Source organism: Strix uralensis, chromosome 9 (genome assembly GCF_047716275.1).
Source record: "Strix uralensis isolate ZFMK-TIS-50842 chromosome 9, bStrUra1, whole genome shotgun sequence".
Lineage (NCBI taxonomy): Eukaryota > Metazoa > Chordata > Aves > Strigiformes > Strigidae > Strix > Strix uralensis.
In genome coordinates, this window is record NC_133980.1 from 29,650,124 (window position 1) to 29,664,483 (window position 14,360).

The 14,360-nt window shown below is 41.2% G+C and overlaps 1 protein-coding gene across 8 annotated transcripts in view; it reads right to left on the reverse strand.

Moving 5' to 3' along the window:
• The window catches only part of PAK2 (p21 (RAC1) activated kinase 2), a 47,948-nt gene that overhangs the window by 13,906 nt on the left and 19,682 nt on the right, over positions 1-14,360 (reverse strand). For 7 of the 8 annotated variants that reach the window (XM_074878021.1, XM_074878023.1, XM_074878025.1 and 4 more), the window contains 7 exons: positions 10,020-10,230; positions 4,231-4,331; positions 3,586-3,736; positions 2,653-2,684; positions 2,195-2,302; positions 1,317-1,449; positions 577-640 (listed from right to left, as the gene is read on the reverse strand). In XM_074878021.1, the coding sequence (XP_074734122.1) occupies positions 577-640; positions 1,317-1,449; positions 2,195-2,302; positions 2,653-2,684; positions 3,586-3,736; positions 4,231-4,331; positions 10,020-10,206 (776 nt within the window). In that variant the 5' untranslated portion in view covers positions 10,207-10,230. Of the gene's footprint in view, positions 1-576; positions 641-1,316; positions 1,450-2,194; positions 2,303-2,652; positions 2,685-3,585; positions 3,737-4,230; positions 4,332-5,202; positions 5,301-6,624; positions 6,949-10,019; positions 10,231-14,360 lie in introns of those variants that run through there. The other variant, XM_074878020.1, reaches the window with a different exon arrangement.

The following is a 14,360-nucleotide window of genomic DNA, read 5'->3' on the forward strand; positions in this document are numbered from 1 at the left end:
ATGCCTCCTGCATTCGGGACGTCTAAGCACCCAGAACTTGCTCTGGTCCCTACGATCAGATAAGCTGGGCAGCCCTTTCTGTAGTAGATATTACTTTTCATTTTCCCCCAGGGGAAGCCTGCCCACAAACACACAGACACCTACTTGGAAAGTATACAGTAGGAGTTAGGCATATATATAATCAAAGCTAGAAAAGGTAGAACCCGCCTATACTTTTTTCTCAGAAGGATTCAGAGGACCACTAGAAGAATAACTTAGTCAAGGCAGTATTGTTAGCTTAGCACAGAGAAAGCTTTCTGACTTGTCCTCACGCTATTCAGCAGTCATATCACAAAATGGATGAACGCATCTTAACGGGAGAGGACTAGATACACCCACAAAGAAGTCACAGAGCTATGCTTTTGCATTAAAAGACACAATTCAAAGTTTCCACCACTGTGTAAAGCTTTCACCATCTGTTTATCACTGCTTAATACAGCCAACATTTCTGCCTGCTTCAGTAAGTGGCAGCTACAGGATAGATTCACACAGAGAACAGTACACCACTTTTAACACTGGCTCACTGGGAACACTTACCCCTGCCCGATTTTTTCATATCTGGTGTATTTTTTCTTGGGATCTCCTATGCTCACAATAGTGCCTAAAAAAAAAAAAAACAAACAACCAAACCCAAAAGTAGTCAATCCCGCTGTCCCCCTTTAGTAGGGCTGGCCTGGCCAAGAGTGGGTCAGCTTAAGTAGTAAAAGCTGATGCATGAACAGCCAAAGCTTCCTTATTCAGTTCCAGTTGCAAATGGCCCAGCTTCAGACAATCATTATGTTAGGTTATACTCTTAACGAGACAGATCATGCTATTTTCCTTAATATCTCAATTTAATGATAGTCTTCTGTGCAGCAAAACCCACTATGAGGTTATGACAAATTCATTAGCTTAGCCTAGTCCAGAAACTAGTCAGTTCTCGACTTAAGCACAGGAACATTAATATGGTAAAAAATTATCTTCAAGATGATTATGGAACAAGCAACAGCAGAAACTATTTTGTGTTATTATGGTTGTATTCTACATGCAGATCACATTATCACAACTGAACTTCAATCCAAAAAAACTGTTCTAAAATTTTTTTTTACTCAGTAGGGCTCTGAAACATATAAATCAGCAACACTTCTGAATGCAGCTCTCTCAGTTACTGTATGACACAAAACCATTCAAGCACAGCATTCACACAACCCTTATAGAAAAATAAGGATGAGGGCAAAAACTTAATATTCCTCCCCCAATCCTAAAGCCTTTGTTTATCTGAAATAAAAAACACCTACGTAGTTTTTCCATGATCTCTTCATCTGACATTTTGGTCTTCTTTTTCTGCTTATCACCTGATTTCGTCACACTGTCAACAGAAGTGTCACTGGCTGGTGCAGGGATGGGGTCAATTACAGACCGTGTATAAATCTGTTAAGAGAGACCATTTACCTGAGCATTTTCTTTGTAATCATTGACCTTCAGTTGAAAACAATCACAGTTCTTCAAAGATCCCTAAGCACCATTTTACATAACAGGTTGGAGGCAGAAATTAGACCTGAGAAACATTGAAGTCCAATAAGTCAAGATGCTGGAAACTTTACTGACCTCTGAAAGAGAGACCCAGGCACCTCCTGAACAGAGTGGGTGCTAGGAAATTAATTCTAACTTCCACAGACAGACGTTTTGTAGGTTTTCTACCTGCTTATTCTTTATAACCCATGCTAGGTTACAGAACAGAAATCACTATTTAATAGCGAGATCAACTACTTACTAAGATTTAAAGGAAAAAGATTCACGCTTTGCCATGAATGAGCATGAGACTCTCGGAAATCTCCCAGTTTCCCCCAATTTAGGGGGTTTTCTTGAATCTTCATTTAATTTCTTCCTGAGACATATGCAGCTACTCTAGAAATTTCAGACTGTAAACCTGTCACATTTTATATGTCTGCATACCCAGAGTGGAGAATTGTAAAGCAGTATCACTTGACAAATAAACACAATTCACATTTGCACTCCTGGAGCAGAATAAGTGGTCAACAGAGCTAAACAATGTACACCTACCATAGTCAAAACAATAAGCTGGAGTAAGTGGATCCCTGGGACATTATTAACAATTATTATTCTGCAATAGTGAGAAATGCAGGACTGCACTGGAAGTTTTATAGCTACTCACCGATTTTGTGTGATCTGGCCGTGGAGCAATAACAGGAGGAGGAGCTTCTTCATCATCCTCATCATCATCTGCCACAGCTGTTGATGGTTCTGAACCTTTGGCATTGGTCTACATTTTTACCAAAGTTTAAAAAAAAACAAAATAAACAAAATTGTCTCCCCCACGGTGTTAAAGACTTGCCTTTTTTTTTTTTCCCACATGAAGATAAAAGAATTCTTACTGATGTCAAAAGAAAAGGATAGGTTGAGTGGTTTAAGTGCCCCTTTACATTTTATTACGAGACTCAAATACTATTGTTCCAGTGAAATACGCTCCGTTGATCTCACAATGTATGTTTTTATTCCACAAAAAAAACCACCTCATTTTGTTTCGTACTGCAATATTCAGTACATAACAAATACAGAAGACCTGAATTTCTATGCACCTAAGAATATACAAAGAATAGTAAACACACTCACCGTTGGTGTTCCTGAAGGGAAACCATCTTTTTCTAAATAGGACAAATAGCAGAATACATAAAATCATCAGAAAAGTAATAAAAAGTGGACTTTACAGAGTAAAGAACACCAATCGCTTTGGAGACTTTTTTTTTCATCTCTCAGAACGCAAAATTTCATGGTCATAAATGAGAGAAACCAGTATTGCACTGTAAGACCATGCAGAAGGAAGTTTCTAAAATCCTCCCGTAAGGGCCAGCAAACCCACTCCCTTCCCAACTTGCTCTTCACCTCACTTGAGTACCCCCCCCCCCCCCCAGTTTTCCAAATTGAGCACAGCTCATCACGCTTATGGGTTCTGTCTTACTGAGATGTGAAATCAGGATCAAATGGCTATTTCTGTTCCCTCAGCGGTATCTTGAATCAAGGATGAGAGTATTACAAAGCCTTATTACTAAGCTATTTTCAGAAGTCATTTGGAAGAAAACGAGGTAAAACTGCATCTGTTTGTAGGACGGTCATTCTCTCAGCCCCCCTACAGAGCTCCCAATCTAGGAGCCACAACTTATTTTACATCTTTCATGTCACCACATGGTGACATCAAGTTCCCAGATAGCTGTTTCAGCCACAGACAGGAGGAGCAAGGTCTCCAGCACGAAACCAATTAATCAGTCTCAGAGCCCCAGATTCATAAACACAGCCCACTAAAGTTAATTTTGGCTGCTATTTTGAATTATCCAGTTCCATTTCTTCCCCTCTCTACTTAAAACAGGAAATTAACTGGACAACGCCAGTTTCCAGTAAGTTTTAAATCCATCTTCAAATATTTGCTCCTCATTGAAAAGTAGCTTGCTCTTTCAGCATTTGAATCCAATTTATTATTCTGAAAGAGAGGAAGACTGTGTTCCAAATACCCAACTCCTCTTCAATGTCTTGCACACACTTGGATCTCACCTGGAGCAGAAAAACTCAGATACTTCTGTTTTGCTGTGTCTTTAGAGTCATAGAATTTCAGCACATCTAGTACCGCCTGGGGGTTTTTCTTCTGTTCTAGCTTTGTGATATTTGAGGTCTGAAGCAACCGAGCCCATTGCTCTGGCATTCCCTGAAAAAAATAGGCTATTTTAAGCACCGTTCTAGTATTTTAAAGATTTTTAAAAAGCAGAACAAATTTATTTTCTCTATAACAAGCATAACACGCACAAGCTTTAAACACATGAACGAGTAGGATGCCACAGGTGACACAACACAAATCACTGTGCCAACATGACACCACCTCTTTTAAGGTGTGTTAAACCAGATGTGAGGAATGGGAGTGCAAAAGCACTCAACAGAACCAGTGGTACCCACTAATGAAAGTAAACTGAAGAGGGTTTCTCAGGGAAGGCTCTCCCAGGTGACACAAAGCATCAGATCTGACATTTACACTGCAGAAGTACTAAGAGATCACAGTCTCATTACTCTGCATGCTGTACAAATACACAGTACTTTGATAAATACGAAGACTAACTCACACTTTATTCTGAAACATCGTAATGGCTTCATCACAGCACTGACCCACGGCTGTTTTCTGAGCAACTCCAAGGCAGGTATACTTACAGTGAACTCTCCAGTAACAGCATCAAAGCCAACATGGATGGTATGCTCAAAATCTGATGGCGGGGAGATTTCTGGCCTTTCCTTTTCCTTCTTCTTGCTTCCTGAAAAAGACATTCAAAGATCTACTGAGCAAAGATTTAAAGTCCTATTGTCCCCATAATCAAGCCAAGCATTACAACAGTTAGGATGAATGTAACCATTATTCTGTTACTGGATGGAGGTGTTTACACATGCAGCACAGTGATTTGATCCTTTCAAGTTGGTATAGACTTCATGTTAAGAATCAGCAACTTGTTCCATTCAAATCATTTATACTGTGGTGTGCTGATTTTGGCTGGGATAGAGTTAATTTTCTTCATAGTAGCAAGCAAATAAGCGATTAAGAGCAGAGTGCAAGGAGCAATTTTTGAGCATATGAAATCCAAACATATGAAACGTTTACAATGCAAAAAAGGACATTTTAATATAGATTAAGAACAACACTGAAGACAACTTCAGTTCAACCTCAAGTTCACCCTAAAGACAGTTAAAACTCAGTTGCCTCACTGCTTCAATTCAAGGTAATTAATGTAAACTAGGACTTCCTGTGATGAAGATAAGAGTTTATAGCCTCAGAGCAATTACCTAATTTAAATTAAAAGGGGGAAAAAAAAGCAAGCATAATAAGTACCAGAAGCAGGAACAGATAATGAGAAAGACCATGTGCACAATCCAACCTAGATTCAATTAAATTTATAGGATATTTTATAATGCCTGGGGCTTGGGATTGTTATTTTTTCTGACAAAGAGAAAATAAATAAAAATGGAACACAATTTGTAGTTAACTCTAAATATAAAATACACCATTCTGTTCCCTTTACTCAGAAAAGGTTTGGAGTTAAGTTGGAAGCTTTCAGGAACATGTTTTCTTGTTGTTGCAAAAAAAGCCTGAGCCCTGCTTCTTTCCCTGCCAGAGCAGACGAGTGTACTTGCCGTTTGATTTCCAGGTTGAAAGATGATGCTTAAGGCCTGATCTCATGGTCCTCTGCTGAAAGGCACTGCTTGGCACTGAGCTGTAGAGCGTGTCTAACCTGACACCAAGAAAACTGCCTGTGTAATCCTGGGAACGCCTGTGGGCTCGCAGAGCATATAGCTGAATCAGCTGCATTTATTATAGCGTGCATGAAGCCGGCAAGAATGCCATAGTGCTCATAAACACAAAGGAAAGCAGCACACCATTTTGCAATCTAACTTGATTACCACTTTATGTTTGTATATCAAAAAGAAAGTTTTTGCTTTGTTTTTAAATTCACCTTAAAAGTCATGTAGTTTCAGCACAGAAAAAGAGCAGCTAAAACAGCACCCTCTTTGTTACTACATGGTAAAAAGCTACTGAACATGGTCGAGCATAGATTGTGCTGCTCAGAGCCAGAGAATCTGCCTGAAATCCCCTCACACTGTCGGGAAAGGAAGGACGGGGAGCTGAGGACAATACTTGCAAACGAAAAGCCATGTGGGCTGCCTCCAACTGAACAATGCAGTGGAAAGACACGGCTATTATAAACAGGATATCTTTAATATGGCTGCACAGATCAGAGCCAAAAAGCAAACGGACTGTCAAATGTTCTCCTTAACATTGTTCAGTCACAAGACAGGAGAAACTTGCTTATGTGAAAACCTTTAAGGAAAGTACTGTTTCTTCCCAATCGCTTGCAGTTGTTTATGTGAAAGCAAGGGAGGGGGAAAAAAAAAAAAAAAAAGTTCTATTCCTCAGGAAGGTTCCTGTCTGGGAGCATTTGACATGTAGGGAACAGGAGCTGGTGCTCAAACCCTCCAGCATGCGCTGCACAAATAAACCTACTCCTTCCAAAAATACACAGATCTTATTAGTAGGCTAGGCAAGGAGACTAAAAATCACTCCTCTGTCCACAGGAACAGCAGATCAGAGCAGCACTTCAAACGCAAGCAGCAAGCTTCAGTCAAGAGGCAAGTCCTGTGAGTCATGTGTTGGCAGGACATACTCGAGGCTCTGCGAACAAGGCCACTGTGAGGCCATGCTGCATTTCAACCTCTGATTATGTTTGCAACAGTTCTGTATTTAAATGGGAATCCCTTTATTAAAGGTCAATGCTAGTTTCAAACAGCACATGAATCTAAGATGTGGCCCCTTGGCCCTGCAGACAGCAGCATATAGTCCCCCTCTTCCCGGGAGGAGGAAGATGGAGGTCCTTCAGAAGGATTCGGTGAGTGGGAGAACTGCTCTGTCTGATTAAGAAAGCGCCTCAAATACAATTGGACTCTTCCCTTCCCCAAATGAAGGCAGAGGCACTCAGCAAGGCGTCACCCAAGGTACTTCACACCCCCTCCTGCATCGCAAACCCAGCATCAAGCATCCCTCACTTCCCACCAGCCAACCTCTGTACACAAGGCAAGAAACAGAGATGTTTCTCAAGAGCCTGGTCGTAGTAGATAGGTGACTCCACTCGGCACACTGAGTTACTGAGCCACGACTGAAACCACACTGAAATCTGCCCTGAGCCAGAGGTCTTGAGCATGTCACATGCATGATCCTGGGTCCTGGGCAATGTCCCACAGCACCTCCTTTAATAAGTTCTGCTCAAAGACAAACATTTCTTCTTTTAGGGGACTATTTTAAAGCTTTCCAAAAACACACACAAGTTCATTTGACTTCAGAAGTCTAGCCAAGGAAATTCATGGTAATTAAGTACTCTAGTAAAAAGATGACTATCACTTCATTTATCCTAAACAACAGAACTAGAGGGAAAAAACCTCCATAACTACGTTATTAAATAATCCCTTTAAATTCTTATGATTATTTCAGCACAGAACTAGCTCAGACTTGGGGCAGAAACTCTGCATTTGCTAAACCTCACCATCTGTAGTGAGTCCCCCAAAGCATACCACCTCCCCAGCGCCAGTGCCTATGCTAGAGAAACCACCCGAAAGAGGACCAGGGCGGGGGGGGCAGAGCTGTGGCTATAGAGATGAAGAAGCTGGCCAGGAGGAACCTTGCAAAATCATACAGAGATCTGCAGAACAAAGCCAAACAATGTTATCCAGTAACAGGTCTGTCTGCAGTAGCCTTGTACATCTCCTGGTAAGGTATCCAGGCATTCGTTTTCTGAAAAGGAGAATTTACCATTTTTGTAGTAACTTTCGCACTGGTTGGAAAAATTTTTCCCATGAAAAAATTTCTACCCCACGTCAACAGATTATTTTGCATATAGTCCCAATATATTTTTAAAATCCAAGCATGAACTTAGTATTTCTGTAAAGCTTCCCAGCAACAGAATTTTAGAAAGAAAAAAAAAAAAAAGATGATATTTAAATGGGCATTTCTGGTGACAGTGCGCTTCAGCCATGCTAATGAACAAAACAACTAACATCTGACTATTGTTTCAGTGCCAGAAAGTCACTGTGTTCGTTTATATTCTTAATTTGACAGCCAGTTTTGCAGTCTTGAGGGCCAAAAACATTTCTTTGGTTGTTTACATTATCCTTGCTGCAGGTCATCCAATCAACAAGTTTTTTCCAAATTAAAAAGATGCAACTTTCAGATAGCTTCTTTAAGCTAAGTAATTCAATTGTCATTCTTCCTAACCATGCAGTAAAACCTTCCACTTTTTTTCAGAAGGACATTACTTTAAATACTTTTTAACATCTAGAAGACAAACTGACACCATTTTCTCTAAAATGCACTTTTCTCAGCAGAAACTATTTCTTCCATTTTTAGTTTGCATCACTAAACATCAGTAGGTGTACAGACACACGCTAAACAAGTAAATTTGGTACACATCAGTATTTACAGAGTGATCTGAGTAAGTTTAAGTAATGGAACTCCAAAGCCTTTCAGATGAGCCAATACAAGTTTAGAGAAGTCTTCAACCACCTCCCCGGCCATTTCAGCAATGAACAAACCCACCATCAAGATGAAAAGAGGAAACGTCCAGGGAGAAGTAAAGGCACTATAAAACATCACAAGCTCTCCAGCTGTGCTCCACCCACTTGCATTCATAATTTATTTCATAGCACAAGCTAGTCTTACACAGTGTCACTAATTCAGAGCAAGGAAAACCTTTCACGTTTATGTTCTACATCATTATATCCCTGTCTGTAAAAAAGGGCTATGAATACTCTGATGAACAATCGACGCAACAGCACAAGTGCCATCCCAGCTCCTAAATCCTTCTCCTAGTCTGAACACGGATAGACTTGATCCTTCCACAAGATTTTCTTGCAGCACTCATCACAACAGTTTCTAGGCATTTCCTCCCGTGACCAATGATATAACGGTAAAACATCCGTTTCTGCGGTATTGAAGGGCTAAGCTAGAACGTGCTGCAGACCTGTGACACTACACCTAGCTGAGAGCACCCAGATTCACCACCTTCACCAGCCTCAGAGGCCTGGAGTCTCTCTCACCCACCCACCAACCTGTAGTGGCTTCTCACGTTATCCTTCCAGACTTACCTCTTTAAGGCTTACCCATGCCAGTAAAAAAGACCACCACTTCTATTGCTGTGATCCAGCCATGGACAGTTATTTCACAATAACTGACCTTGTGAAATAACTATTGTGCTTCCCAAAGCTACGCTGGCCAAATCCTTCCATCCCTCCAAAGAGGAAAGCACGCCTGCTGTTGAGAGCAGAAACTCTGCCAGACCATGGCAAGCCAGATCTTCCGAATACAGGGAAACCTGCTGCTAGCGTTTGTCTCCAGGATAAGGCACGGCTGCAGAGGGACTGCTCACACAGCTGAGCAAGAGTAAAAACCAGCCCTGGGGAAAATACTTAGCCAAGCGAATAAATAACCAGAGGAGCAAAGTCTCTTGAAACAGTCAAACCTGTGTCAGCATGACTGAACCAGTCCTGCCCAGCACATCAGCAACGAGGCGCAGGAAGCCAAGAGAAGAACTAGAAGACATGAAGAGCAGCAGGGTCTTCCTTCCCCTCATGCATCTCAACAGTAATCACAAAAATGCTAACTGGTAGAGATTTATAAGATGCATAGCAGTTTCAGGTCAGGCTTATAATTCCCTGCACAGTTTTACCGTACCAGATGTTAAAAGATTTTTTTTTTTTCTATGCACCATTTTGTTGTACATGGATACAGACATCCTGAAGAACCAGGATCAGGGCTCCAGTATTGTACATATATTCATCATAAAAAAAAGATGACAGAAACAAAGCACAAATACAGTCTAGTTTTATTACAGCCATTTTTTTTCAGAAATAATCCTCGTTTACAGCAATCCAGATTTTTCCCCCACTATTAATTAATCCTAACAGTGCAGTTACACAGACAGAACTTAATTTTTCTCAATTCTCCTTCATGCACACTGCACCCTCCTCACTATTTCTTTACCACCTTTTTTTCTCCTCCAGGTACCACATAAATGAAGAAACAGCTGGATGCTCAGTTTAAACCAGAAATCTGCATTTAGCATAGCAAAATGGTAAGTAATATGATACCCAGCAATCATAAACATTTATTAGGGTTGTTTGGAAATGCATTGCTTTAAACTGGGCAGCGAACATGAGAAGCAATAGGTAGTGGTTTTCCTCAGTGAGCTATTTAATTTTTCTTACTTAGCATTTCATCTTCAAACATCCTAGTGCAAACAGAAAGAACATCTCAGCTCACTGAACACCCATCTCCAACTTCCAACACTTCCTCCAAAATCCCCTACACTTGGGCAGACTGGACTCAAATGTTTAAAGTGCTACCAAAACTTACAAGAAGAGTAAAGGAATACAAGTGGTAACCTTGGAAGAGAGAGGCATTTTACCTTTTTCCGTGCCAGAGAATATGGAGATGATTTTATTCCTAGGTTTTCTCTCTTCTGGTACAGAGGGCAGGGGTTTCAAGCTGTGGTTGGCAGACAACTGGTCTTTGCCCCCTGAACTGAAGATAGCACTGCTCATCCGGACGGGAGGAGCTGGTGGTTTGTCTTCCAGTTCTCCGTTGTCAGACATGGTTCTCAATAGCTAGTGAGAGCACTGAAACAGAAATATTTGTTTTAACATAGGAAGAGAGCATAAAATACATAAATACAGCATTTCTTCTGTTGATCAACAGGGAAAGGAGGTGAGAATTCAACTCTGAGGAGCTTGGCTAGCACCGCATTGGCAGACACTGATGGCCCGCCAAAGGAAGCAGATCCCTTCCTTACGCCCACTTCTGGGACACCCATTCATTTGTGCCAACAGCAGCATTTGTGGGACGGACTGACAAACTTTTCCAGTGATGAAACTAACCCAGTCAAAAAGAAGTCAGTTATAACGTCGGCCAATTCACAGACCTGGTTCATTATCTGTTCACAGAGAGTTTGCGTACGTGAAAAGGATAGTACACGGAAGGGTGTAGGTACAACACCTTTTAGCCCAAAGAGCTTCATGCTTTAGTGTCAAACACCTTTAAAAGCCTTAGGTGCTTTCCTTCTTGCCATTTGTCAGACAAGATCTTGGGGAGAAAAGAATAGCTTTTTATAAGTCATAATTCAGCACACTGTCCACATCAGGTCGTATTAAGAATATCTCTACCCAAATTAGGCAGCCTACATTAAAGAACACGGGACTAAGGTCCACTGGATCCATTTCACTTTGGAATGAGGACTTGCATCGCTTCACCACTTTGTGCCACACTTTCTCCATTTGTAAAACGAATAAATAATATCACCACAAACCTCTTCGAGTTCTTAACAAAAACATGAGCGAGATCATGAACAAATAGCTGCTAAAGCTAAAACCACAGCACAATAAAGCATCTACATGACACATTCCACATTCAAGAAAATCTGCACTGGCAGAGGCCTCCCTCCCCGTAATATCCTGGAGACTTTTCTCTGATCACCAAGAAACAAGCAGCCTCTCTGCTACAGAGCAAATAGCACAAAAAGACTTACAGAAATTACCTCTCAATGACAGCTGAATAACAAATATGCCCCTCATTCCTTCGATGCTCAAATGATAAGCTACCTCTTTGGAACAGGAGCTAACACATCTCCCCCGAGCTGACCTCCTCCTCCTCCTCTCACGAAATGAATGGCCTAGAGCTGCCCATCATAGTCCCAAAGCATGACTCAGTCCCAGCCACACCACTTGATTAATCATTATCAGCATCATTCAAAAGAGTCAGGGCAAGACAGTGCAATCCACTCTCAATTATCACACCTTATTTCCAAAGTAAAAATATTGTGCTCTACAACGTCTTGGCACAACATGTGCATCTTGCACATGTGATCACTTGACGTGTGTCTTCGCAGCAGAACTAACAACATGTGGACTGCCATTCCCTATCATTTCACTGGGTGGGTGAATACAGTCAAATCCCAACAAAGAAAAACAAATCAGGCTAGCAGCCCAAATTCAAGCAGTACAAGAGCACACTGTTTTATGTCATGAAGCTGAAGAGAGATTAAAATTAATTATCACCATAAATGCCCATGAAAGCATGTAATTTCCATACAAATACCTTCAGAGGCACAAGCAGCACAAAGCAAAGTTCTGACAGTGCAAGTAAAAACTGGACATGTGCGGGTTGCCCCATCTATTTAAAGACTGATGGGGAACAGCAGTCAAAGCTGTGCAACACCCACCTAGACAAACCTGCCTTCAAGCCCTTTGCCTGATGATGGAGTGATAAATAGACCTGCAACACTTGAACATGTCTGCAGGGATGCAGCTGTGAATCAGACTGCCATTCCCATCCTCCAACAGTCTTCCAAATTCACTTACTGACTGCTCTTTCAGATGTTGTAAGTTATCTACAGGATCTTCTGTATTTTCCAGCACCTACACTGCAATATGGGGAAAAGATTAAGAACCCTGCAACCTAACAGCAGGTCTGAGCAGCCTACCCACAGGAATTTTAATTCCAAACGTTCCCTAACAATACATATTGTTTGCACAAAGCGTGTGCTACCAATTTGAGATGTACAAATTTCTGGTCTGAGCCACCAAATCAGATATATGGTATTCAAGAGTCCTGCTGAAGTTGGGCTGGGAGTGATGGCAGTAGAGGGACCATAATCCATTTCCCTTATGCTAATCAAATCTCAGAAGGGAGTAGGATATAGGGTCCTTAGCTATCCACATGGGAATAGACATTTAAAAGAAAGCACTCCTCCTTTTGAACAAAGGAATACAGTCAGACAGCTAAATAAATCGTAGTAGGTAAATAAGCATATCACATAACTTTAACACGAAAATTATATACTACGTGAAGAAAAGCAACATCATGAGTAGCCTCTTCTATTTTTCTAAAATAAACCTTATTATTTCCTCCATCTGTGCAGTTGAGCTGCCTGATATTAGCAAGAGCAGGATGTAAGGATAAACACCTAACCTGCATCTGAAACTGGACAAGAACAGACTTGGCCCTCCAAGTTCATACTAATTCCCCCCACGCTCCCTTGGAAAGCCCAGTCACCAAATTAACCATGCTGTAATGTGGTATTCAGGCTGCAAATTTAAAACATTTACCGCACTTCTGTATACATATTTTTAAACTAACATTCTCACTATAGCAAAAATTCTTCATTTTCAGTGACACAAGCAACCCAAGTCAGATCATCACATAGTATTGCTTCTTGATCTGAAACAAATTATTCCTTCACACCTTGCGTGCTCAAGAGAAGAAACAGTTAAGCAACAAGTATATGGAAATCCAAAACTCATCTATTCCATAAGAAAATCAGGTGCTTCAGGAAGCTGGCATAATCTGTGCAGAACCCGCAGAGCTGCAGCTCTGATCAGCCATTTGGTGTTCAAAGTGTTCGGAAAGATCCTTGACCTCACTCCAAGTAGAGCCCAGCAGCTCTACAGGACGAAAATGAGCTGCAGGAGGGCAAGCTGTGGGGCTAGTAGAGCTGACAGGAGTGGCAGAAAGAGCTCAGGCATCGGCTTCCCATCTGAGGGACAAGGTCCGGCATCTGCAGTTAAACAAAATCCTTCATGCTCATTACACCTGCGGTTTAGTAAAACCTCAGCTTTTAGGAAAAACTTAAAGAGATGTCATTTATTTAATAACACAAACTAGTATAATTTCTGAGTGGCTGTTTCAAAAACCATTGTTAAAATAAAGTGCTAGATCCAAAACTATTTTGCACAAAGGACCATTTCAGTGCTCAGCAGCTTTGAACTCATAGTTTAAATAAATTACAACAGCTCCACTCACAACCGATCACTTCAGGAAACAGAAGTCTGAGCCTTCAGTCATCATTGGAAGTTAAAAATCAGTCAGGTTCAGGTTCAAATCCAAACAGCTAGTCTCCTTCTGACAGCAGAGCGCAGAAGAAAAGAGCAGTTCCTGTCTCCTTTACCCTTACCCTGTCTTCATTATGCAGGGAAAGTTTCCACCGCATCAGGAAGTACTTTTGAAATTGCTGCGGAGGTTTGGCATTATGGGCCAAGACTGGAGGAGGGATTAAAAAAAGAAGAAAATAAAAAAGGGAGTGCAAATACACCCTGAAGATCCTTTTCTGCTCTCTCACTCCCCGAAGAGGAAAAGGAGCCTGTTCATTTCACAGCAGCTATGCGTAATCACTCTTGCACCATCACCCACGTGGCTCCCTTGCTGAATCATGGCTCATGCAGGGAATTGCAAGGACCAAAGGAATTTTCATTTCTTCCAGTGCCTGCCAGGAGTCTGTATACTGGCAGAGGGGATGTCAGGTTCATATTTCTCTGACAGAATCAGACAACACAATTAATGGTGGGGTTTTATTAGCTTGGTTGAGACATTTACTAAAATGCTTAACTTAAGGTTGAGCAGCCTCATAAAAGTATGCTAAATCTGGAGGAAAGATGACAGAAGCAGCAAAGGTAATATATGGAAGAGGATGTAATCAGGGGAAAGAGATTCACTTTAATCTTTGCCAGCGAAGATAATACTAGTAATAATAATGTATTCAAGCACATCATCAGCTCCCCCACAATCACTAGTCACACTACATTCAATTACAAGAACTAGAAAGCAATGGAATGAACCACAGAGACAAGCTGTGAAGCTGCTAACAATACATAACTACAGACTTCAGACAGATTCATTCCCACCACAGGACAGTGCTACAACCCATTACACTCGCACAAACAAAAAAGATACAAAAAAAGCTAAAAGCTTTTCTCCC